We start from the raw sequence: 27,902 nt of genomic DNA, 5'->3' as shown, positions 1-27,902 counted from the left end.
GTTGAGCTTTTACTCAAGAGCGATTGACGTGGTACAGGAGAGAGACGGTTGGGTGGATTGTGTGTATTTCAACTTGGAGAAGGCCTTCAACAAGGTACCTCATAAGAAACTAACGTGGAAACTAGAGTATATAGGAGGACTGAAGGGGAAACTCCTGGAATGGATGAGAGACTTTTTGAGAGACAGACAAATGAGGACAGTAATGAAGGACAGGATGTCTGGATGGAGGGAAGTAACAAGTGGAGTCCCTCAAGGCTCAGTGTTGGCGCCAGTAATGTTCCTGATTTACATAAATAAATGATATGGTAGATGGAGTGAACAGTTATGCAAGTCTACTTCCTGATGATGTAAAGATCTTGAGGAAGGTAGAGGTTGAGGAGGATTGTAAAATGATGCAGGAGGATCTGGATAGGATACATGATTCGAGCCGGATGTGGGAAATGAAATTTAATGCAAAGAAATGTAAAATATTGGAAATGGGTAAAAGTACCAAGAGGCCATCATTGAATTATTTGATGGGTAATGAACCAATCACAAAAGCCAGAGAAGAGAAAGATTTGGGTGTGCTGGTCCAGGACAGTTTGTCACCTGAAAAACACATTAACAAGATAGTTGGAGAGACGTATAAACTCCTGACTAACGTAAGAGTAGCATTTCATTATATGGATGAGGAGATGATGAAAAAATTGATAGTGGCCATGATTCACCCCAGGTCAGAATATGCAGCGGTAGTGTGGTGCCCACACAAAAAGAAAGATATAAACAAGATTGAGAGAATACAAAGAACAGCAACCAAGATGGTCCCCAGTCTGACAGACCTGTCATACAGAGACAGGCTGGAAAAGATGGATTTGCCTGAGGAAAGGAGAAAGAGGGGAGACATTATTGCAGTGTTCAGGACCATGATAGGAGTAGATAAAATTGACCGGGAAGATCTGTTTGTAAGGGATAAGACAGTAACAAGAGGACATGGAAGGAAATTGAAGAAGCCAAGCTGCCTGAAGGATATCAAGAAATATAGTTTTCCTTATAGATGTACAGACCTGTGGAATAGCCTGGACAAAGAGATCGTCCAGTCTAAAAACTTTAACGAGTTTAAAGCTAAATTTGACTTATTGAAAAACAGCGCTGGGAACCCATGAACACAGCACATTTCCTGTATATCACAATTAGGTATATTAGGTAAATACATAAGTATTTGGAACGACTTAGACGAAGAGGTGGTGTAGGGGAAAAACATTCATGTGTGTAAAAGTATACTAGATAAAATGTGGATATGGAGACAGGACAACACGAGCATTGCTCAATTCCTGTATACTACAAATAGGTAAATACACACACACACACACACACACACTTATTGTACTGGGTGTGAGGGAGGAGGAATGAGTCAACTGTATATACTCCCTGATGACTCAGCTGACTCCCTAGCTTGTTGACTCTTTGAAGATTCTCTGTTGACCTCCTGCTGACTCCCTGATGACTCTGCTGACTCTCTTGACTTCCTCCTGCTCTCCCTGATGACTCTTGCCTTCCTGCTGACTTCTGACCCAATGATGGCAGCAACATTAGGACTCCCTCAGGTACAACCAGCCAAGTCCAGTCACATCCATCTGTAAAGGCAAAATAACATTAGGCAAATCTTAACTCAGCTGTTTAACACCATTCCAGGCTGATGACGCAGAGGCACATCATTTATTTTGTTATTTTCCATCCAAGAACTGAAATGTTCATGGTATATACCTTACTTCATATATTTTGATATCTATTTATCTATCTATCTATTGCCAGACGCCATAATCCCATAAGGGGTGGCCATTTGACTTTGAGTTATTTGTTTTACAGGGAGGGGCACTAACCCTCCACCAACCCACTTGTTGACAAGTAGGGAGCACGTATGATTTGGTTATATGGTTACCACCCAGCATTGTAAATGGTTTCTTGGCTTGTCACTCGTGTAAAGCCACCTGTAAAGGAAAGAAATGCAATAAGAAGTGACAGGAAAGATGGGAGAAATAGGAAGAGAGGAGGGGAGGCACATAAAAAGAATGATAAAGGCTAAGAAAGCAGTAGGCAGTACTACATCGAGTGAGTGGATGATGGTCGCCACCACCTACCCCTATCGTATTATGATATAGCAAATAATCACAAATCTTGGCTGTCATTATACATCGCAGATTTTTAACGCAAGCTGTACTTTTTTTTAAGGGGGTCAAACATCATCATCAAGACCTGAAAGTTTTATGGCACGTGTCAAATCAATTGTATAATGTTAGTATCATCAAATATTGAATAAATAATTCCCCTTGATGTGTAAATACACATTGTATTTTTTTATGCATTTGCAATATTTTTTCCAATGTGCATGTTTCGCGAATGAGAAGACAAGTGTTGGATGCAAGAGTGTGGAGAGGGTGGGGGAATGGAGTCTCGAACCACCACTTAGTGATGGTCAAGGTAGAGCTGCAAAGAAAGTGGTTGAGGAGACGAAGGGGAAGACAGGAGGAAGCAACTCCTGTGAGAAGAGTGGAGAAATTGCAAGATAGTGAGAAAATGACAGAGTATAAGAGCATAGTGGAAGAAAGATTGGGAAGGTATGAGACAGAGCAGATGGAAGGGGTGGAAGACGTAAGATATTCACGGAATAGATAGGTGCAGCGTGTGAGGTGGTTTGTGGAGTGAGGAGGAGATGCAAGGGTGTGCAAGGGACAGCATGGTGGAATGATGAGGTGAAACGAGCTGTGGAACAAAAGAAGAAGGCATATAGTGAATGGTTAGCGAGTAGAGGTAGGGGAGAAGATGAGAGAGAGAAGAGAGAGGTATATGTGAGCAGGAGAAGGGAGGTTAAGAGACTGGTGAAGGAGAGTAAGGAGAAAGTGGATGAAGAGTTTGGGAGGAATCTGAGTGTGAAATGGAGGGAGAGTAAGAAATTGTTTTGAAAGGAGGTAAAGAAAGTAAGGCAGTGTGAAAGGGGAAATAGTAGGGGAGTGAAAGATAGGAATAACAGATTGTTGGTGGAGAAGAGAGAGAAACTGAGGAGATGGAAGGAGCACTTTGAGGATTTGTTGAATGTAGAGAATGAGAGCAGTGCGAATATAAGTGGTTGGGGAATGGCTGGGAGAAGAAGAGATGAGAGGAGGGAGGAAGAGATCAGTAGGGCGGAAGTAGTGAAAGCAATGAAGAAGATTAAGTTGGGAAAGGCCCCAGGAATTGATGGAGTGTGTGGTGAAATGCTTAGGTATGGGGGTGAGATTGTTGTGGAGTGGATATGGAAGTTGTGTAGATTGGCTTGGGAAGAGGGAAGGGTTCCAGAGGACTGGAAATCAGGTATAATTGTTCCTTTATACAAAGGAAAAGGGGAGAGAGAAGTATGTGGTAACCATAGGGGTATTTGCCTACTTAGTGTGACTGGTAAAATATATGGTAGAATACTCATTGATAGGGTTAGGCATATGACAGAGGAGCTAGTTGGAGAAGAACAAGGGGGATTTAGGAAGGGAAAAGGGTGTGTAGATCAGATATTTGTTCTAAGATGTTTAGTGGAGAAGTATCTAGAGAAGGGAAGGAAAGTGTATGCTGCCTTCATGGACTTGGAGAAAGCTTATGACAGAATAGATAGGCAAGGTATGTGGAAGGTATTAAGAATATATGGAGTGGAGGGGAATTGTTGAGTGCTGTGAAGAGTATGGATGGGGTTGTAAAGGAGGTGCAAGGTAGGGCAGTGGATGTGGGGGTGGCCCTAATGAATGAGGGTGAGATTTGGAAGCTTCCGGTGTTGCTGTTTGCTGATGATACAGTACTGTTGAGTGAAGATGAATGGGAGTTGCAAGGTTTGGTGAATGAATTTGGGACAGTGTGTAGGAGGAGGAATCTGAAAGTTAATGTAAACAAAAGTAAAGTTATGGTGTTTGAGAGGAATGAAGTCACAGAGTGTGCAGTGAGGTTGGATGGTGATGATATGGAGAATGTGAGTGCATTCAAGTACTTGGGTAGTGTGATGAGTAAGGATGGAACTTTGTGGGATGAAGTGCGTGAAAGGGTACAGCAGGGAAGGAAGGTTGTTGGTACACTGAAAGCAGTGATGAGAAATAGGGAGGTGAGTATGGAAGTTAAGAAGTCACTGCATGATAGTACTGTGATCCCTACCCTGACGTATGGAAGCAAGGCATGGACCTTGCAAGAGGGGAACAAGTCAAGAGTGAGAGCAGTGGAAATGAGTTACTTGAGAGGAGCATGTGGAGTGACGTGGAGGGGCAGGTCGACGAATGAAGAAGTGAAGGAACGTTGTGGGGTGGATGTGGATGTGGTTGATAAGATTAGGAGAAATACACTGAGGTGGTTTGGACATGTGGAGAGAATGGAGAATGAAAGACTGACTAAGAGGGTGTATGTAGGTGAGGTGGAGGAAGGGAGAGGGAGAGGTAGACCGAGGATGAGGTGGAGGAATGGAGTTGAGAGGTATATGAGGGAGGGGGGGGTGAGTTGGGGGGAGGGTAGTCAAATGGTGGGTGACAGAGCGACTTGGAGGCGTTTTGTCTGCAGCCACCCTTTGCGGGATTAGGGCGTCGGGCTATAGATAGATAGATAGATAGACATTAATAAGTTAGTGAAACAATGCTTATAATGCCTATATTACTGTGTGAAAACCAATATACTATCGTACTACATATAAATTCGTACCAAATAAATAAATAAATAACGTTTTAGAATGGTGTGGAATAGTTACCCCCCCATAGAACTTGTTTTCTTTGCAGCCAGCCTGATAGAAAACACAGTAAGGTAAGGAGGTACTGCTACCTGTATCGAGTATTTTAAACCTCAGGTGAGTGATTTCTCTATGAATTTTCAATGTTTCTCACCAAAAGCGGGGGTTTTAGCCAAAAATTTTTTTTTCCAAAATAGCTCGGGATTGGGGGGTATCAGAGGTGCGAAATAGGTCGGGACATGACGGGTTAACTTAGGGATTACAACGCCTGCCTGACAAAAGCTGGCTCTGTAAATCAGCTACTGTATTTTCATTTTTTTATATATGGTAATCGCAATGACAGCTTGCTAAATCCTTCTTTATATTACACCTATGAGTACCTGCATGTCAGACTGATGTGCAACTGGGTAGAATTGCTGGAATAAAAAACAACTTTAAACATATATATATATATATATATATATATATATATATTGTTACGTTGTCCGCCTTTCCGTTCCCACGGGTGCAGCCATTACAGCTGGGCTAGGGGGATTATGCAGTATGTATCCGTGTCATTCGCGGAGTTTACATTAGCGAGTGTTACAAGTTCTTTTGTTTCTTTCGTTCCTGCCACTGAGGGCAATTTTATTTAATACCATGCTGAGAATGCGTTTGATTATTTTGTTTGTCTTGTGTGAGCTACTAGTATATTTAATGATGTTTTGCTTGCATTAGAAGTACCAATTTATTGTAGAGAGAGAGGGGCACGAATATAAGTTCTTATTAATTAATTTGATTATGCGTTCGCGCTTGGCCGTGCACGAGCCTTGATCAGGGGCAGTATCTTCCCAGCCAGCTTTAGTATCGGGTGTTTGTACACTCTCTCCCCAGTTATTTTTATGCCGAGCTGGCGTTTTCATTTAAGTTTATTTTTATTCTTTTTGTTGCTGACTGAGGAAAGTAGTTATTTTATTTTGTTTTGTGACCTTGTTGTCTTTGGAGGGCCAGTCTGGCTCACCGTAGTTTCTCGCTGCCTTAATTAACGTTCCCCCAACACACGTACATACACACACACCCCTAACCCCTACACTGTTTAATCCCATCTCTTTGCACAAGGCTAGTGAGAACTATCGTGAGCCATTAACTGCGTTCCCCTTGGACACGGGTTAAGTAGAAGTCGTCACCACCGGAAGTAAGTGGGAGGTGTTCCTGTATACTGTCTCGGGCGGTATTACTTCCGGTAGTGACGATAGTAGGCTAGATCTATAGGTAGGCTGTTCCGTTTTATTATCAAAGTATAGAGTGTTGCGTTCTTAAGTAAGTACCTTTCCGTTGCGCAGTTTTTCTCTAGTTTGCGGAGTGTCAGTGCCGGGGTCTGCGTTATTTTTGCAACGCAGTGGAGGCCTATCATCTAAGGCTGACTTGTTGTCTTTTTTGTAATAGCCCCGGGCTGGCGCCACCGTAACAGTGGCGACCTCGCATCAGGATATCCTAACAGTGCCTTTTTCTTGCTAGGATATCGTTACCTTGGCGTTCTCTGTGCTTTGAGGTGAAGTTGATGTGTGTGTAGTTTCTCAGTCAGCATTAGTATTTCATTATTCAGTACTGCCATTGATTTGTCGCCATGGAGTCACGCGTGTCTACACCAGATCGCGTACGTGCTGAGTCACCTGTGGATATGGAAAATATGGAACAACGAGAGGCACATAGCAAAGGTACTCCCTGTGTGAGCCCTGAGTTTGACTATGGTGCTGAGTTGCCTCGTTTCGCTACCCCACTATTACCATCTATGATGCCGCCGAGCCAGTTTAGAGCAGTTCCCCCGGGTATGTCTGGTGCTTTCCCTGGAGCTGTTCATTCCACTCCCATATACCCTGGAGTCTTGTCACCGGAGGCTCAGTTGCAGTTGGAGTTAAAAAAGATGGAGATCCAGCGTGCAAAAGAAGAGAGGGAGATGAAGATGCAGCGTGCAAGAGAGGAGATGGAGTTGCAGCGTGAAAAAATGCGATTTGAGCTGGAGAAGACTCGCTTGGAGGTGACTGCTAATAGACCAACTTCAGATACCCAAACCTCAGGCCGTGCAGAGGATAGGGAGAGTTGGTTCTCAAGGAGTCTAAAATTAGTGCCAGCATTTGATGAGTTGAAGGTGACAGAATGGTTTGTTAGATTTGAGAAGAAGGCTAGGGAGTTTGAGTGGCCAAGGCAGCGCTGGGTGGGGTTGGTATCTAATGTGCTGAAGGGAAAAGCCTTGGAAGTGTATAATAGGTTGAGCCCTGAGGATGTAGATGATTATGATGAATTTAAAACAGCCATCCTGAAGGCATATGAACTTAGACCAGAGGCTTATCGGTTGTTGTTCCGTGGTGCTCGGAAAAGGCCTGCTGACACCTATATGGCCTACGCTAGGTATCTGGAGGAGAGGTTAGACGAGTGGTTGCTGAGTGAGAGCGCCACTTCGTATAACGAGGTGCGTGAACTGCTTTTGATGGAACATTTTACCAACATGGCTGACAAAGAAATTGGTGTTAAAATTAGGGAGAAGAGATTCAAGACCGTGAAGGAAGCAGCGACGTGGGCTGATGACCGGGTGTTTGCCTTGCGGAGTATGGGGGTCAAGTACGCTAATTTTCAGTATTCCAGGGAGAGGACTGTGAGTGGCCCTGCCTGGGATAAATCTCCCGTGAATCAGTCCAAGGGAAGTTCAGAGGAGAAAAAGAATTCAGGGAGAAAGAGCCCTGTATCCAGTTCGAAGCTAGTTTGTTACTTTTGCAAACAGAGTGGGCACATCAAGCCTAACTGCCCTAAGTGGAAGGCCTCCCAAAATGCCAAACCAGTGGCACTAATTGTAGGTTCGAGTCAGGTGAACGAGAGGAGTTGGGAGAGTGGTAACGGTGAGGGAGAAGTCTGTGGAAAGCTGGAGTGCAGCCGGCTGTGCTCGCTGCCAGCTCAGGCTGAAAAGGTTACCCAACATGCTACGCCACCTCCGGATGAACTGCCTCAGAACTCGTCCCTAGACTGGTGTAAACCTTTTATATGTCACGGCACAGTGAAAATTCATGGGATCAGTTATCCAGTTACTGTGGCTCGTGATACCTGTGCACAACAGTCTGTGTGCAGAAACGTGACTGGAGGGCCTGTAAACTCAGGGAAGTATGTGCTGTGTAGAGGCATGAACTCAGATGAATACTATGATTATGTTCATGTGGAACTCGATTGCCCCATTGTTCAGGCTGCAGCTCAAGTAGCTGTTGCTGATGTAATGCCAGTAGAGGGGATTGATTTTCTGCTGGGGAACGACCTGGCTGGGGAGAAAGTATTTCCATCTCTTCCCCCACCAGTTGTTGTGGCAGAGAAGTGTTTTGACGCCCCAGAAATTGGTATTGAAGTTGATGCAGAAGTGGAAGCCATGTTCCCGGTCTGTGCAATTACAAGATCTATGGCACAGGTTGCAGCCCGGGAGGAAGAACTGGTGAAGTCACAGGTTCTTGGGGTCGACTGTGGTGAGGCAGGGCCACCAATGGAGGAACCTAGTGAGCAGAGTGTTGCTGTGGTGGGTGAGGAGAGTGGGAATGCGTGCATGGGCGCCGCCCCACTTCCCACTCAGGACACTAGAGGTGGTGCTGAGTGTGTCTGTGTGGAGACTGAACCCAGCCCATCGACTGAATTAGGAGAATTTCAGGACGCTGGGGTCGACTGCGGGGATGCAGGACCACCGTCAAATGCGCCTGAGGAACAGAGTGTCACTGTTGAGGGTAGAGGTGATGATGATGTCAGTGTGGAGTCTGACATTCCTCCCCCTGTCGAGTGTACTAGAGGTGACGCTGAGATTGATCGCCCTTCGCAATCCAGTGTCCCGACCAGTCCCTTATCTCAGTCCTCAGTAGAGCTGGCGGGTGTTGGGCCAGCAGAATTGAGGGTGAAGCAACAGGAGGATGTAACATTAAAGCCCTTGTTTGCTCGAGTAGGGGAAGAAAGAAGTATGGAGTGTGGTAAGGAGGAGTTCCTGATTAAAGACAATGTTTTACATCGCCGATGGACGCCCACTGGCGCCACGCTGGATGGAGGAGTGGGTGAGTTAGTGCAGGTGGTGGTGCCTGTGCAGTATAGGGTGCCGTTAATACAGTTAGCACATGAGGGACCTTTAGCAGGTCACTTGGGAAACAGAAAGACAGTGCAGCGCTTAAGATATAATTTTTGGTGGCCAAGTATGCCGGGACAAGTTGCTGCGTACATCAAGAGCTGTCACACGTGTCAGATAGTGGGCAAGCCTAATCAAGTTCTTCCTGTGGCCCCTTTGACTCCCATTCCTGCAGTTGAACCTCCGTTTACCCGGGTAATCATTGATATCGTGGGCCCTTTACCTCCTGCTTCTGCTGGAAACAAGTATTTGTTAACCATAATGGATGTTACAACGCGATACCCAGAGGCTATACTAATCAGAAGCATGCAGGCGAAGTCAGTAGTCAAGCAACTTATTCTGTTCTTTACTCATTTTGGCCTGCCTAAAGAGTTGCAGTCAGACCGTGGAGTGAATTTTACATCTAATTTGTTTAAGCAGACAATGACAGAGTTGGGCATCAAACACATTTTGTCCAGTGCCTACCATCCGCAGTCACAAGGTGCCCTGGAGAGGCATCATCAGACCTTAAAGACAATGCTGCGCACCTTCTGCTATGATAGTGGAAAGGATTGGGACTTAGCGGTACCCTTTGTTATGTTTGCAGTGAGAGAGGTACCAACTGAGTCGTTAGGGTTTTCACCCAATGAGTTAGTGTTTGGGCACAGAGTTCGTGGTCCCTTGGATGTGGTGCGAGAGGCCTGGAGTAACAACAAATCTGGCAACCAGGAATCCCTGCTTGACTATGTCTGCAGCACTCGGGAGAGACTGCATTGCGCTTTAGAGCTTGCCCGTGACAATCTAATCGGGGCTCAAGCGAAAATGAAGGCTCATTACGATAAGAAGGTCAGAAGTCGTGAGTTTAAGCAAGGAGATGAAGTTTTGGCACTGCTGCCCATGCAAGGAAAACCTCTGGCGGCTAGATTCAGTGGTCCTTATATTGTGAAGAAGAGAGTTGGGGAACTTGACTATCTAATTGTTACCCCAGATAGGCGGAAGAGTACTCAGTTGTGCCACATTAATATGTTGAAGCCATACTACCGCCCAGTTGATTCTCATTGTGGGATGACTGCTGATGTCTCTCACCTGGGATGTGAAGGACGGGGAAAGGAGGACGTGGCATCAAAGGAACGTGCTGTGGAGGGAGCTGTTGGTGCCGGTGATGTGAGTAGTGGACCAGGGTTACAGCCACAGTCCCTGGAAGGTGATTTTGGAGTGGACATTGAGGGAACCAGGGATAAGAGCGCTCCTGTAGTTTTGGTGGTTGGTAGTGAGTTGGAGGAGCAGGAGGAAGTGCTTAGTCGTGGTGAGATGTTAGCAGCTGACCTATGGGAGGGGAATGGTTATGCAGCTCTGGTGGAGAAATTGCGACACCTTGATCCAGTAAAGCGAGAAGAGCTGTGCAACAGATTATGGAAACATCCGAAAGTTTTTGGAGATTCACCGGGATTGACAACTTGGGCTACTCATGACATTGACGTTGGGGATAGTAAGCCTGTAAAATTAGCTCCTTACCGCATCAACCCTATCAGACAGAAAGCTCTCGATAATGAGATCAAGTATATGTTGGACCATGGATTGATCAAGAGGAGTTTCAGTGAGTGGAGTTCACCAGTTACCTTGCAGCCGAAGCCAGATGGGAAGGTTAGGTTGTGTGTGGACTTCCGGAAAGTTAATTCACTGTCTATCCAGGGGGGGTCAGGGTCTTGATTCGAAAATTTTGATCCAGGGCTCAAAATTTTCCCTTGGGGAAGGGCGTGTTACGTTGTCCGCCTTTCTGTTCCCACGGATGCAGCCGTTACAGCTGGGCTAGGGGGATTATGCAGTATGTATCCGTGTCATTCGCGGAGTTTACATTAGCGAGTGTTACAAGTTCTTTTGTTTCTTTCGTTCCTGCCACTGAGGGCAATTTTATTTAATACCATGCTGAGAATGCATTTGATTATTTTGTTTGTCTTGTGTGAGCTACTAGTATATTTAATGATGTTTTGCTTGCATTAGAAGTACCAATTTATTGTAGAGAGAGAGGGGCACGAATATAAGTTCTTTTTAATTAAGTTGATTATGCGTTCGCGCTTGGCCGTGCACGAGCCTTGATCAGGGGCAGTCTCTTCCCAGCCAGCTTTAGTATCGGGTGCTTGTACACTCTCTCCCCAGTTATTTTTATGCCGAGGTGGCGTTTTCATTTAAGTTTATTTTTATTCTTTTTGTTGCTGACTGAGGAAAGTAGTTATTTTATTTTGTTTTGTGACCTTGTTGTCTTTGGAGGGCCAGTCTGGCTCACCGTAGTTTCTCGCTGCCTTAATTAACGTTCCCCCAACACACGTACATACACACACACCCCTAACCCCTACACTGTTTAATCCCATCTCTTTGCACAAGGCTAGTGAGAACTATCGTGAGCCATTAACTGCGTTCCCCCTTGGACACGGGTTAAGTAGAAGTCGTCACCACCGGAAGTAAATGGGAGGTGTTCCTGTATACTGTCTCGGGCGGTATTACTTCCGGTAGTGACGATAGTAGGCTAGATCTATAGGTAGGCTGTTCCGTTTTATTATCAAAGTATAGAGTGTTGCGTTCTTAAGTAAGTACCTTTCTGTTGCGCAGTTTTTCTCTAGTTTGCGGAGTGTCAGTGCCGGGGTCTGCGTTATTTTTGCAACGCAGTGGAGGCCGATCATCTAAGGCTGACTTGTTGTCTTTTTTGTAATAGCCCCGGGCTGGCGCCACCGTAACAATATATATATATTTTTTAACAACTGGTTTTTGGCAAACCTGTTGAGCAGCACGACCAGCCGGCATCAGAGGACCAAGGCCAATGCCAGCAGGCACGTTGCAGCCTTTATAAATGACACAAAACAATATGTAGCCAGATGCAATGATCCTGCAATGGGTGGACGTTTTCTTTTAGTTGTTTTATGGGGAGGCGCACTATCCCTCCTCCAACCCACTTGTTGACACGTAGGGAAAACGTATGGGTTGGTTATATGGTTACCACCCAGCATTGTATACGATTTAAGGAAACCATCAGGCTAGTCACTCAATGTAAAGCCACCTATAAAGGAAAGAAGAGTAATAAAAAGTGACAGGAAAGATGGGAGATACAGGAAGAGAGGAGGACAGGCACAGAAAAAGAATGATAAAGGTGAGGGAAGAAGTAGGCAGCACTACATCAAGTGAGTGGATGATGGTCGCCACCACCTACCACCAAGAAATATTATGAACGAAAAAAAAAAATCAAGCACAGGAAATAGAAGGAAATTAAGAACAAACTAAATGCCTTGAAGCACAGCACAAAGAACACAGCATATATCTTGAACAAAAAAATGATCCAGACCAGAAGAAACTGCAAGAACAAAAAGGAGCTGAGTGGGCAGATGGCACCTTCACCAGCTGTGTAAGGAGCTGAGTGGGCAGATGGCACCTTCACAAGCTGTGTGAGGATATGAGTGGACAGATAGGAACTTCACCAGCTGTGTGAGGAGATGAGTGGACAGGACCTTCACCAGCTGTGTGAGGAAACTGAAGCAACACCAGGTGGCAAACAGTAAGGCTGAGAGAATAAGTGACCAGCTGAGAAAGGTGAGGCAAGAGGTGACCTGTATAGAGGAAAATAAAGACAGGAAGTGTGTAACAGGTTTGAAGTTCTTTGTTCTTCATGATGTTCTCTCTACACTGCATGTATATATATCTTTCGATCTTCTTGCTGTGCTCCAAACACTGCATGTATATCTTTTGTTCTTCTTGCTGTGCTCCAAACACTGCATGTATATCTTTTGTTCTTGCTGTGCTCCAAACACTGCATGTATATCTTTTGTTCTTGCTGTGCTCCAAACACTGCATGTATGTCTTCCGGAGATACGTCTGTCGTTTTGGCAACCTGTCTGTGCGTCTCTCTCTCTCAAAACGTATCCCACTACTGACATCAATTTGTTGCACTGCAGAGTTTGTTGATGTGTCAGAACAACGAGTACACAAGCCAGGACATTAATCAAAGGCCACTGAACATTCCAGGGTTTTATTCCATCCAAGGTGGCTTTTCTCTCTCTCTCACACTACCTTCATCATCACTCCCTAATATTCATTGTCCGATAACTGACTGACTACTCTGCCTTTCACTAATTAACACTCACTGTCTGATTGACTACCCTCCACTCTGTACTGCTGTCTGTTGGCTGCCACACACACACACACACACACACACACACACACACACACACACACTAAAGTACAAGGCACAATGGTCCCTTTATATACCCCCCCCCCGCCGACTCCATCTCCAACACAGGACATTCCACAGCCTGGGAAGGAACTCACATTTTACCACATAATAATACACCAAAAATCCACAGTACATAATAATAATAATAATAATAATAATAATAATAACAATGACAAGAACAAATTCATAAGGTAAGACATGTCCATGTTTCAAGAATGTTCTTCATATCACCAGACATAAAATATTAACCTAATCTTATGGCATAAAACTTAATTTCTAGAACGTTCCTCCCAACGCCACATATGATCTACTCAGCTTATCCCAAGGCACAACATATAATTTCTAGACTGTTCCTCATCTCCAGATATAAACCATTAACTTGATCTTACAGCATAACACTTAATTTCTAGAACGTTCCTCACCTCTCCAGACTTAAACCATTAGCCTAATCTTGTGGCATAATACTCAATTTATAGAATGTTCCTCACAACTCTACACATTAAATATTAACCTAATCCTATGACATATAATTTCTAGAATGATCCTCCAGATATAAACCATCAACTTATCCTATGGCATACCTCTCATCCCTTTTCTATCCAACTCTCTTATGCAAGAGTTAACTGTTACTCCCAGTCCCTCATTTATGCAACAGGTCAACTCTGGAACTGTCTCCCTCTGTCTGTATTTCCTGCTTCCTACGATCTCCAGTCTTTCAAACGCAGTGTGTCCAGGCATCTCGAAATGATCGGATCTTGAATTTGGCTCTCTCTTGTATTTTGTTTTCCTCTTAGTAGGAACAGTTATTGTGGGCTCATGGCCTTTGGTTCCTTCTTCCTAGCATAAAAAAAAAAAAAACCTGAATATAGAGTATAAACCACTAAGCTACTCTCACCAACACAACAGGGGGCTAAATAGGCCAGCCTCCTGCGCTGCACTACCATGGCGGGACAGTTCTATACATGCCAAACCCAGCAGGTGAGGATTATTTAGGTTAGGGAAAACTGTTAGGATAAGATGAATGTTGTAAGGTTCAGTGAGGGTTAGGTTATAATAGGTTAGGTTAGGTAGCATTAGGCAAACTTAGGTGAGGTATGGTGATGTGGATGTGATCGGAAGCATTAGGAGAAGCACATTACGGTGGTTTGGCCATGTGGAGAGAAAGGAGAGTGAGAGACTGATGAGGAGAGTGTGAGTGAGGTGGAGGCCAAGGATGAGATGGAGGGATGGAGTGGAGAGGTATATGAGTGGGGTGTGAGCTGGGAGCAGGGCAGTGAAATGGCAGGGGACAGAGCGACATGGAGGCGATTTGTTTGTGGCCACCCCTTACAGGATTACGGCGTCTGACAATAGATAGATGGACAGATGGTGAAGGTTAGGTTAAAATAGGTTTGGTCTGGCTAAATTAGGTAAGGTTTTCTTAGGTTAGGTAGGGTATAGGCAGGCCAGAAGGAATGAGGTTAGGTTACAATCATTGGGCTGGGTTTGGCCAAATCACCACTGATGAGGGAAAATGTGTGAGAAAAAATTGTATTCTAAGATAGTGTCCATCTGTGTCGCGCAGAACATGGTGTCTTTGAAACTTATAATTGCACTCAGGAAAGAATATTAACATAACAGAGAAGTGGGAGGGGTGGTTTAGTGGGTGCAGGTTTATATCCAAGGGGTGGTTGGGGTTTATTGCTCATGTAATGCCACTCAGGGATGAGTGAGGCTGGTCACTCTCATCTTAAATGTCAGGACCAACTTGCCTAGCCCTGGGCTCCTACGCTCCTCATGGGGCAACACAGGACTGGATGATGGATGAATACACTTTCAACAGATTCCCAGGGCTTTTTCTTTCACAGCCACTAAAACTTTATCATATCCTGCTCATCTGCCAAGTTCCATCATACCCTCTGATTATTTGCCTTCATATTATGATGCATTTATGTGGATGTCAGCTGTTCCTATCATACAGCACATCTCCTGGTGCATGGTGCTTTGGGTGAGAATACACCATGCCGGTGAAAAATGTGCACCGCAAACTTGTAATGTACTAATGCTATTAAGGGTGACATCTCTCACTCTATTTCTGCCCAATATTTTTCATGGGATACTTGACATTAACTCCTTAACTGCGGGGCGTCACTTTCGTGATGCTTGGGAGCAAGGGATCATACCACGGGGTGTCACTTTTGTGATTCTGTGTTATTTTGAATTCGCCCGGGCTTTCAAGTGGTGGCTTGTATCATCTATCAGTACTGCCAATGTCCAACACTAGTCAGCACTCCTAATCTCATCTGTATTCCCATCCATTGTTGACAATTTAGCCATTTCTCCCCGTTCCTGACTCCCCTCCCTACCTCTCCTCCATTACCCTCTCCTCTCGCCTGCCCGGCCGTGCTACGCTAAGTAAATCTTCCCTGGAATTTTCCACTGATTTCATCCATTGAAATAAGCCCTATGCCCTATTCTTATACCAAATAATATATACAAAAAAGAAATAAGGTAAATGATAGTGCCATACACCTGGAATTGGCTAATTATCACCTGACAACACCTCACGTGCACTCGTTCGCTAATTTTCGTTGTTTATTTCCCCTTGAAATATGCCATATAATCTATTCTCGTAAAAAAATATACATAAGGAGGGAAGGGAGAAGCCTAAGTGATATTTACATTCACCTGGAACTACCTAATTTATTATGTATTGGCTAGGTTTCCTGCCAATCATTTCATAGCTATATATTAGCAGCTCTCACGAGGCTGACGTTGGCAGTATTGCACTCCACTTAGAGGCAGGCCACGAGTATCAGTTTACTGTCGTCTTTCAAGGTGAAAGTACGTCGGATTCGCGCCTGTCAAATTCCGCTGCTTTTTAACTCCATGCAAAGGGCCCTGTGACCTCTATCCCCTACTAAACCTCGTGTGGAAAGAGGTAAAGGGCTGACAAATGTAGGAGAGTGACTACGATCTTTCTGGTGAGTAAAACAGTGCAAGTGGAAATGTAAATAATGTGTAAATAATGTGTAAACAGCAAGTGAAAGCAATGAACGTAAATATAAGTGAACAATGGATAATAGTTTTATAAGTTACTGCAAGTGACAGTGCATAACACAGTGTAAATAAAATAGAAATGTAAATACTGTAATATAAATAAAATAGAGAACGTAAATAGAAATGTAAATGAGTAGTAACATAAGAATACGAGTATATATACTAGGAATAACGAATGTGAAAGTTTCACTCTAGCATATATGAATACTATGAGTTATGAGAGTGAACGTGAAAGTGACATTCACTCTCAACGCTAGTATACAGGACGAGAAAGTGAATGCTCGTATTTTACTGAAAGAGAAATTGAATCCCTACAGTGACAATAAACTACTATTACTGAAGGAAACTTATGGATAAAGACTGTAGATATATATAAGTGCTATAACAGAAATATAAAATGTGAGTGTTGTTACGTTGTCCGCCTTTCTGTTCCCACGGATGCAGCCATTACAGCTGGGCTAGGGGATTATGCAGTATGTATCCGTGTCATTCGCGGAGTTTACATTAGCGAGTGCTACAAGTTCTTTTGATTCTTTCGTTCCTGCCACTGAGGGCAATTTTATTTAATACCATGCTGAGTATGCATTTGATTATTTTGATTGTCTTATGTGAGCTACCAGTATATTTAATGATTTTGCTTGCATTAGAAGTACCAGTTTATTGTAGAGAGAGAGAGGGGCACGAATATAAGTTCTTATTAATTAATTTGATTATGCGTTCACGCTTGGCCGTGCGCGAGCCTTGATCAGAGTCAGTATCTTCCCAGCCAGCTTTAGTATCGGGTGTTTGTACACTCTCTCTCTCTCCCCAGTTATTTTTATGCCGAGGTGGCGTTTTCATTTAAGTTTATTTTTATTCTTTTTGTTGCTGACTGAGGAAAGTAGTTATTTTATTTTGTTTTGTAACCGTGTTGTCTTTGGAGGGCCAGTTTGGCTCACCGTGGTCTTCTCGCTGCCTCTGTTAACGTTCCCCAACACACGTACATACACACACACACCCCTAACCCCTACACAGTTAATCCCATCTCTTTGCTCAAGGCTAGTGAGAACTATCGTGAGCTATTAACTGCGTTCCCCCTTGGACACGGGTTAAGTAGAAAGTCGTCACCACCGGAAGTAAGTGGGAGGTGTTCCTGTATACTGTCTCGGGCGGTATTACTTCCGGTAGTGACGATAGTAGGCTAGATCTATAGGTAGGTTGTTCCGTTTTATTATCAAAGTACAGAGTGTTGCGTTCTTAAGTAAATACTTTTCCGTTGCGCAGTTTTTCTCTAGTTTGCGGAGTGTCAGTACCGGGGTCTGCGTTATTTTTGCAACGCAGTGGAGGCCGATCATCTAAGGCTGACTTGTTGTCTTTTTTGTAATAGCCCCGGGCTGGCGCCACCGTAACAGTGGCGACCTCGCATCAGGATATCCTAACAGTGCCTTCTTCTTGCTAGGATATCGTTACCTTGGCGTTCTCGGTGCTTTGAGGTGAGTTGATGTGTGTGTAGTTTCTCAGTCAGCATTAGTATTTCATTATTCAGTACTGCCATTGAATTGTCGCCATGGAGTCACGCGTGTCTACACCAGATCGCGTACGTGCTGAGTCACCTGTGGATATGGAAAATATGGAACAACGAGAGGCACATAGCAAAGGTACTCCCCGTGTGAGCCCTGAGTTTGACTATGGTGCTGAAATGCCTCGTTTTGCTACCCCGCTATTACCATCTATGATGCCGCCGAGCCAGTTTAGAGCAGTTCCCCCAGGTATGTCTAGTGCTTTCCCTGGAGTTGTTCATTCCACTCCCATATACCCTGAAGTCTTGTCACCGGAGGCTCAGTTGCAGTTGGAGTTGAAAAAGATGGAGATGCAGCGTGCAAAAGAAGAGAGGGAGATGGAGATGCAGCGTGCAAGAGAGGAGATGGAGTTGCAGCGTGAAAAAATGCGATTTGAGCTGGAGAAGACTCGCTTGGAGGTGACTGCTAATAGACCAACTTCAGATACCCAAACCTCAGGCCGTGCAGAGGATAGGGAGAGTTGGTTCTCAAGGAGTCTAAAATTAGTGCCAGCATTTGATGAGTTGAAGGTGACAGAATGGTTTGTTAGATTTGAGAAGAAGGCTAGGGAGTTTGAGTGGCCAAGGCAGCGCTGGGTGGGGTTGGTATCTAATGTGCTGAAGGGAAAAGCCTTGGAAGTGTATAATAGGTTGAGCCCTGAGGATGTAGATGATTATGATGAATTTAAAACAGCCATCCTGAAGGCATATGAACTTAGACCAGAGGCTTATCGGTTGTTGTTCCGTGGTGCTCGGAAAAGGCCTGCTGACACCTATATGGCCTACGCTAGGTATCTGGAGGAGAGGTTAGACGAGTGGTTGCTGAGTGAGAGCGCCACTTCGTATAACGAGGTGCGTGAACTGCTTTTGATGGAACATTTTACCAACATGGCTGACAAAGAAATTGGTGTTAAAATTAGGGAGAAGAGATTCAAGACCGTGAAGGAAGCAGCGACGTGGGCTGATGACCGGGTGTTTGCCTTGCGGAGTATGGGGGTCAAGTACGCTAATTTTCAGTATTCCAGGGAGAGGACTGTGAGTGGCCCTGCCTGGGATAAATCTCCCGTGAATCAGTCCAAGGGAAGTTCAGAGGAGAAAAAGAATTCAGGGAGAAAGAGCTCTGTATCCAGTTCGAAGCTAGTTTGTTACTTTTGCAAACAGAGTGGGCACATCAAGCCTAACTGCCCTAAGTGGAAGGCCTCCCAAAATGCCAAACCAGTGGCACTAATTGTAGGTTCGAGTCAGGTGAACGAGAGGAGTTGGGAGAGTGGTAACGGTGAGGGAGAAGTCTGTGGAAAGCTGGAGTGCAGCCGGCTGTGCTCGCTGCCAGCTCAGGCTGAAAAGGTTACCCAACATGCTACGCCACCTCCGGATGAACTGCCTCAGAACTCGTCCCTAGACTGGTGTAAACCTTTTATATGTCACGGCACAGTGAAAATTCATGGGATCAGTTATCCAGTTACTGTGGCTCGTGATACCTGTGCACAACAGTCTGTGTGCAGAAACGTGACTGGAGGGCCTGTAAACTCAGGGAAGTATGTGCTGTGTAGAGGCATGAACTCAGATGAATACTATGATTATGTTCATGTGGAACTCGATTGCCCCATTGTTCAGGCTGCAGCTCAAGTAGCTGTTGCTGATGTAATGCCAGTAGAGGGGATTGATTTTCTGCTGGGGAACGACCTGGCTGGGGAGAAAGTATTTCCATCTCTTCCCCCACCAGTTGTTGTGGCAGAGAAGTGTTTTGACGCCCCAGAAATTGGTATTGAAGTTGATGCAGAAGTGGAAGCCATGTTCCCGGTCTGTGCAATTACAAGATCTATGGCACAGGTTGCAGCCCGGGAGGAAGAACTGGTGAAGTCACAGGTTCTTGGGGTCGACTGTGGTGAGGCAGGGCCACCAATGGAGGAACCTAGTGAGCAGAGTGTTGCTGTGGTGGGTGAGGAGAGTGGGAATGCGTGCATGGGCGCCGCCCCACTTCCCACTCAGGACACTAGAGGTGGTGTTGAGTGTGTCTGTGTGGAGACTGAACCCAGCCCATCGACTGAATTAGGAGAATTTCAGGACGCTGGGGTCGACTGCGGGGATGCAGGACCACCGTCACACGCGCCTGAGGAACAGAGTGTCACTGTTGAGGGTAGAGGTGATGATGATGTCAGTGTGGAGTCTGACATTCCTCCCCCTGTCGAGTGTACTAGAGGTGACGCTGAGATTGATCGCCCTTCGCAATCCAGTGTCCCGACCAGTCCCTTATCTCAGTCCTCAGTAGAGCTGGCGGGTGTTGGGCCAGCAGAATTGAGGGTGAAGCAACAGGAGGATGTAACATTAAAGCCCTTGTTTGCTCGAGTAGGGGAAGAAAGAAGTATGGAGTGTGGTAAGGAGGAGTTCCTGATTAAAGACAATGTTTTACATCGCCGATGGACGCCCACTGGCGCCACGGTGGATGGAGGAGTGGGTGAGTTAGTGCAGGTGGTGGTTCCTGTGCAGTATAGGGTGCCGTTAATACAGTTAGCACATGAGGGACCTTTAGCAGGTCACTTGGGAAACAGGAAGACAGTGCAGCGCTTAAGATATAACTTTTGGTGGCCAAGTATGCCGGGACAAGTTGCTGCGTACATCAAGAGCTGTCACACGTGTCAGATAGTGGGCAAGCCTAATCAAGTTCTTCCTGTGGCCCCTTTGACTCCCATTCCTGCAGTTGAACCTCCGTTTACCCGGGTAATCATTGATATTGCGGGCCCTTTACCTCCTACTTCTGCTGGAAACAAGTATTTGTTAACCATAATGGATGTTACAACTCGATACCCAGAGGCTATACCAATCAGAAGCATGCAGGCGAAGTCAGTAGTCAAGCAACTTATCCTGTTCTTTACTCATTTTGGCCTGCCCAAGGAGTTGCAGTCAGACCGTGGAGTGAATTTTACATCTAATTTGTTTAAGCAGACAATGACAGAGTTGGGCATCAAACACATTTTGTCCAGTGCCTACCATCCGCAGTCACAAGGTGCCCTGGAGAGGCATCATCAGACCTTAAAGACAATGCTGCGCACCTTCTGCTATGATAGTGGAAAGGATTGGGACTTAGCGGTACCCTTTGTTATGTTTGCAGTGAGAGAGGTACCAACTGAGTCGTTAGGGTTTTCACCCAATGAGTTAGTGTTTGGGCACAGAGTTCGTGGTCCCTTGGATGTGGTGCGAGAGGCCTGGAGTAACAACAAATCTGGCAACCAGGAATCCCTGCTTGACTATGTCTGCAGCACTCGGGAGAGACTGCATTGCGCTTTAGAGCTTGCCCGTGACAATCTAATCGGGGCTCAAGCGAAAATGAAGGCTCATTACGATAAGAAGGTCAGAAGTCGTGAGTTTAAGCAAGGAGATGAAGTTTTGGCACTGCTGCCCATGCAAGGAAAACCTCTGGCAGCTAGATTCATTGGTCCTTATATTGTGAAGAAGAGAGTTGGGGAACTTGACTATCTAATTGTTACCCCAGATAGGCGGAAGAGTACTCAGTTGTGCCACATTAATATGTTGAAGCCATACTACCGCCCAGTTGATTCTCACTGTGGGATGACTGCTGATGTCTCTCACCTGGGATGTGAAGGACGGGGAAAGGAGGACGTGGCATCAAGGGAACGTGCTGTGGAGGGAGCTGTTGGTGCCGGTGATGTGAGTAGTGGACCAGGGTTACAGCCACAGTCCCTGGAAGGTGACTTTGGAGTGGACGTTGAGGGAACCAGGGATAAGAGCGCTCCTGTAGTTTTGGTGGTTGGTAGTGAGTTGGAGGAGCAGGAGGAAGTGCTTAGTCGTGGTGAGATGTTACCAGCTGACCTATGGGAGGGCAATGGTTATGCAGCTCTGGTGGAGAAATTGCGACACCTTGAGCCAGTAAAGCGAGAAGAGCTGTGCAACAGATTATGGAAACATCCGAAAGTTTTTGGAGATTCACCGGGATTGACAACTTGGGCTACTCATGACATTGACGTTGGGGATAGTAAGCCTGTAAAATTAGCTCCTTACCGCATCAACCCTATCAGACAGAGAGCTCTCGATAATGAGATCAAGTATATGTTGGACCATGGATTGATCAAGAGGAGTTTCAGTGAGTGGAGTTCACCAGTTACCTTGCAGCCGAAGCCAGATGGGAAGGTTAGGTTGTGTGTGGACTTCCGGAAAGTTAATTCACTGTCTAAGACCGATGCTTATCCTTTACCTCGGGTCGATGACTCCGTGGACAAGATGGTCTTGATTCGAAAATTTTGATCCAGGGCTCAAAATTTTCCCTTGGGGAAGGGCGTGTTACGTTGTCCGCCTTTCTGTTCCCACGGATGCAGCCGTTACAGCTGGGCTAGGGGGATTATGCAGTATGTATCCGTGTCATTCGCGGAGTTTACATTAGCGAGTGTTACAAGTTCTTTTGTTTCTTTCGTTCCTGCCACTGAGGGCAATTTTATTTAATACCATGCTGAGTATGCATTTGATTATTTTGGTTGTCTTATGTGAGCTACCAGTATATTTAATGATTTTGCTTGCATTAGAAGTACCAGTTTATTGTAGAGAGAGAGAGGGGCACGAATATAAGTTCTTATTAATTAATTTGATTATGCGTTCACGCTTGGCCGTGCGCGAGCCTTGATCAGAGTCAGTATCTTCCCAGCCAGCTTTAGTATCGGGTGTTTGTACACTCTCTCTCTCTCCCCAGTTATTTTTATGCCGAGGTGGCGTTTTCATTTAAGTTTATTTTTATTCTTTTTGTTGCTGACTGAGGAAAGTAGTTATTTTATTTTGTTTTGTAACCGTGTTGTCTTTGGAGGGCCAGTTTGGCTCACCGTGGTCTTCTCGCTGCCTCTGTTAACGTTCCCCAACACACGTACATACACACACACACCCCTAACCCCTACACAGTTAATCCCATCTCTTTGCTCAAGGCTAGTGAGAACTATCGTGAGCTATTAACTGCGTTCCCCCTTGGACACGGGTTAAGTAGAAAGTCGTCACCACCGGAAGTAAGTGGGAGGTGTTCCTGTATACTGTCTCGGGCGGTATTACTTCCGGTAGTGACGATAGTAGGCTAGATCTATAGGTAGGTTGTTCCGTTTTATTATCAAAGTACAGAGTGTTGCGTTCTTAACCCGCCCCGTCCCGACGACGTATGGGTACGTCACCACGATTTGCATTTGCCAGTCCCGGCGACGTACCAGTACGTCGTGCAATTGCAAGGTTGCTAATTTGCACAATTTTCAATTTTCGCACGTGATTTTTCGTATGTATACACGGGACACCTTCCTCTATTCCTGTACAAGATACCAAGCAGGGACAATGCCTTACACTGCATAACCTCCCCCCTCCCCCCCTCACGACATTGTCTTGGCAAAGGACCTGTTACCAGTGACCTGGCTAGTAAAGTTATTCAGGGCCAGAGTGATTCCCCAATCGATGACAATGTGGAGGACAATGTTTACATAGCATTAGAAGAAGAAACAGCCAGAAATAATGATCAGGTAGTGTGGCAAAAATAGGTCAGGTATGGTGATTAGTTAGTGAGTGAAACAATGCTTATAATGCCTTTATTACTGCTTGAAAACCAATATACTGTCATACTACATATACATTCGTACCAAGTAAATAAATAAGTACCGTTTATGAGTGGATAAAATAGTTACCCTCCCATAGAACTCGTTTTCTTTGGTGCCAGCATGTTAGAAAACCCACTCAGGTAAGGAGGAACTCCTACCTGGATTGGGCACTTTAAACCTCAGGTGAGCGATTTCTCTATGAATTTTCGATGTTTCTCACCAAAAGCGAAGGTTTTAGCCAAAAAAAAAAATTTCGAAAATACCTCGGGACTGGGGGATGTCGGAGGTGCGGAAAGCCTCGGGACGTGACGGGTTAAGTAAATACTTTTCCGTTGCGCAGTTTTTCTCTAGTTTGCGGAGTGTCAGTGCCGGGGTCTGCGTTATTTTTGCAACGCAGTGGAGGCCGATCATCTAAGGCTGACTTGTTGTCTTTTTTGTAATAGCCCCGGGCTGGCGCCACCGTAACAGTGTTTTTATGAATAATAAATGACAACACCAGTGGCGAACGATCGGAAGTGGGATGGTCATACACCCTCGTAATTTTCATTGCTTTCACAGTATTTTTTTTTTTTTTTTTTTTTTTTTTTTTTTTTTTTTGGAGTATGGATTCCAAACTATTTGAGAATCATAGAATAGTGTTTCTAGTGATAATATCAGGCTGTGGTAATCATATCACGGGTTGTTGGGAAGTGTAAAGTGGAGACTTTGTTACCCAACTTCAGAGGTCTCCACAAGTCCTATGCTACTTGATGAAGGCTCAACAAACATCCCAGGAGAAAGCTGAAGGTATGTGCCATATGCAAATGTAATTTAAATATTCTAGGACTAATAACTGATTTTTGGCAAATATTTTTAGAGAGTCTGTCAGAGCGCGAATATGCCCGCGGGAGCTGCAAGTCAAAGCAAAACAAGCCCGCAGTTTAGGGGTTAATGATCTAAGCACCCAGCCAGTGCCCTACCTTGCAATTAAAGTACACCCCCCATGACAAAAATAAAACTTGAGGCAAAAGTACTGTAAAAATTGTGTTCCATTTGACGTGCCCCAGTAATGTGTAAACAAGGATTACTCTCACTACAAGGTGAAGCACTTGCCATGTGCTTAGACATCATTAACCCATAATAAATGTCATACAATAAGTTGCTGCCTATATGGAGCAACAATACAAACATGTACAATATCTTTGTGTACAGATGCTGTGCAGGCTATAGTGCACCTTGCTGCCCAGTTTACTGTGTACTAATTGAATGCCCTGTACTGCTGTGCAACTATCATGGTGAACAGCCCTCTCCTAATACAGTGCACCCTTGATATAATGAACTAATTGGTACCAGACCCTTGACGTTAAAGCCCAACACCATGCTGTTCAGTAATTTCCCAGACGTTGTGGCTTTTACCGAACAAACATTGTTAAATATACAGCGTTGTTTGGCCGTATACTCATACACAATAACATACAGTTAGGTCTAAATGGTTTTCCCAGTAAATGCTTTATTTACTAACTGATGTGCTTATTCTTACCTTGCTGGAAGTAACTGCACTCCAAATAACGACTGCAAATAGGCCTTGGATAAATCTATGTTCATTTGTCATTCAGTAATTAAAAGGAAAGCGTGGGTCAAGACAACTGACACTGTACATTACCTGTTACATTAGAGTAAAAACTACATATCAGAGAATAGCAAAGCAAACAGTACAGAACACCTGCATGTACATTAAACATAAACTGCATTCCACCACTGGCACAGGTAGTCACTGATAACCACCACAATCCTGCACTATACTGTACACTGCCTAAACACTACTGTACATTTGTTGTTTGGCATTTACAGAAGTGTGGGTAAACTCAATGTACATTAACTGTTACATTATGGTAAGTACTGTACTACATAATAGCGCACAGCAATGCAAACAGTACAGAACAGCTGTATGCACATTAAACATGTGTTTAATGCACACACACAGTGTGTGTGTGTGTGTGTGGGGGGGGGGGTGATACCACACTGGTGGGTGTTTCTTGCACGTCCATTCTATTACCAAACAAAGTTTGTTAAGAGAACATAACGTTCAGCCAACTCAAAGTGGTGTTAAATCTGAAATTCATTGAAAGAGGGTTGGTTATATCGAGGGTTTACGGTATCTAGAGTTCCACATTATTTTATCACTCAAGGTTAATGGTGTCTTGGCTCAGTAGATTGTATGACACTCTGCATGAGGGGTGGCCTGCCACAAGTACCAATTGTAACTAAAGGGGCACTACAGACCTAAGCACTCACTTTTTTTTTTTTCTTCTTTTTTTTCTGCAGCCCACTTCATAAAATTTTCCATTACTCTGGCAAACCAGCCTAAGAGACACATGTCTTCTGCCTCACTTGATAGTGAATGGCACCAGGCCTGGTTAAAGGCTGATTTCTTCAAGCTTTGCCACATGTCGTAACTATATAATTGTTTTCACACCTGAAGGAACTGTCAGGTGCCAAGTGAACACAGATTTTTTCTACACAGTTTTCCAGTCATCACATTTCAAATTTTTTCACTCCTGAACTGATACTGCAGAGAACTTCAGATAAAAGCATTTACGCCATGCATCACACCTGAATTTCTTCACTCCTTGATGAATTAAACAGCGCTGGATGACATCAACTGATTCAACCTTTTACCACATTAAGCACACTAGACACTCTGCCCTCCATGATGATTTAATACGTGTTGAGTGAGATGACTTTTCCAACGAAACTGCTTACCACATTCATCACAGTTGAAATTCTTTGCTCTTGCATGAGTTAATAGGTGTTTGGTGAGACTACCCTTGTGTGTAAATAGTTGTTCACATTCATCACACTGGAAACCCTTCACTCCTGAATGATTTAATAGATGTCTGGTGAGATAACTCTTACGTGCAAATTCTTTACCACATTCATCACACTTGAAATTCTTCACTCCTGAATGAACTAACAGGTGTTCAGTGAGACCACTCTTCTGTGCAAACAGTTTACCACATTCATCACATTTGAACTTCTTCACTCTTGAATGAATTAATAGGTGGCTGGTGAGATCACCATTCTGTGCAAACAGTTTACCACATTCATCACACATGAAATTCTTCTCTCCTGAATGAATTAATAAGTGTCTGGTGAGATTACTTTTGCAACCAAACTGCTTGCCACATTCATCACACATGAAATTCTTCACTCCTGAATGAATTACTAGATGGCTGGTGAGCCGACTTTTCCGACCAAACAGTTTACCACATTCATCACACTTGAACTTCTTCACTCCCGAATGAATTAACAGGTGTTTGGTGAGCTGACTTTTCCAACCAAACAGTTTACCACATTCATCACACCTGAACTTCTTCACCCCTGAATGAATTACTAGATGGTTGGTGAGATCATACTTCCTTGCAAACAGTTTACCACATTCATCACACTTGAAATTCTTCACTCCTGAATGAATTAATAGGTGGTGAGTGAGATGACTTTTGCAACCAAACCGCTTACCACATTCATCACACTTGAACTTCTTCACTCCTGAATGAGTTAATAGATGCACGGTAAGATAACCCTTACATGCAAATTCTTTACCACATTCATTACACTTGAAATTCTTCACTCCTGAATGAATTAACAGGTGTTGAGCGAGAGCACTCTTCTCTGCAAATTGTTTACCACATTCATTACACGTGAAATTCTTCACTCCTGAATGAATTAAAAGGTGTCTGGTGAGATGACTTTTGTAACCAAACCGTTTACCACATTCATCACACTTGAAATTCTTCACTCCTGAATGAGTTAATAAGTGCTGAGTGAGAGTAACCTTCTGTGTAAATCGTTTACCACATTCATCACATGTAAAATTCTTCACTCCTGAATGAATTAATAGGTGTGTGGTGAGATGACTCTTATGTGCAAATTGTTTACCACATTCATCACACTTGAACTTCTTCACTCCTGAATGAATTACTTCATGTTGGATAAGACTGTTCTTGAAAGGAAATTCTTTACCACACTCTAAACATCTGAACTGCTTAACTTCAGCTGAGGACACTGTGTCCAGGCAAAGCTCACTGTCACTGAGGAATATTCTGTCACCCACTTCATACCCTGACTGTACATCAGCTTCTTCCTTTACCACCTCCATTATTTCATCACCCACCTCACACCCTGACTGTGCATCTGCTTCTTCCTTTACCACCTCCATTATTTTGTTATCCATCTCATACTCTAAATTTACATCTGGTTCTTCTTTTGCCACCTACATAATTTTGTCATCCACCTCAGACTCTATATATCTTTACATCTGGTTCTTCCTCTATCACCCTGTCATAAGATTCCCCCAAACTCTATTCCTACCATAAACTACTCTCCACTGAACAATATTGCTGATACAAGAGACATTAATACTGAACAATAATTGCTTCTGCACTTGCAAGTACTATGTAACCATATTTTTTAAATAAATAGTTTACTGCTGAGTTTTTAACTGTTAATGCAGTCTAAAATACCACTGGGTTTCTTATTTTACCAGTTCTTATCCAGTGTCCGCAGCAGCTGCACAGCAGTAAATGCAAAGGATATCACAACAGCTAAATGATCCTGGATCAACTCCTACCACTCATCCAATGATTCATACTTCTTACAATGAAAGACATTATGAACCGAGAGTATAAGCCACACACATTTGGAAGGGGTACCTCACGTTGGATGTACTGTACCGAGACAACACAACATGT

The 27,902-nt window shown here is 44.3% G+C and overlaps 1 protein-coding gene across 1 annotated transcript; it reads right to left on the bottom strand.

Annotated features, from left to right (window-relative positions):
• Window positions 1-1,390: 1,390 nt before the first annotated feature.
• Window positions 1,391-27,370, bottom strand: LOC145403074 (uncharacterized). Its single transcript, XM_080274909.1, has 5 exons — window positions 27,175-27,370; window positions 26,491-26,700; window positions 26,431-26,440; window positions 25,915-26,396; window positions 1,391-1,578 (listed from the first exon to the last, which is right to left on the bottom strand). Exons 1-5 carry the CDS (start codon window positions 27,368-27,370, stop codon window positions 1,391-1,393), a joined length of 1,086 nt encoding a protein of 361 aa, XP_080131035.1.
• Between the last annotated feature and the right edge of the window lie 532 nt (window positions 27,371-27,902).

The sequence above is a fragment of the Coenobita brevimanus genome, chromosome 60, assembly GCF_032717465.1.
Source record: "Coenobita brevimanus isolate Jiangsu-jjx chromosome 60, ASM3271746v2, whole genome shotgun sequence".
NCBI classification, from domain to species: Eukaryota; Metazoa; Arthropoda; class Malacostraca; order Decapoda; family Coenobitidae; genus Coenobita; species Coenobita brevimanus.
The sequence above is the reverse complement of the archived record's forward strand: the minus strand, read 5'-3'. Positions and strand labels throughout refer to the sequence as shown.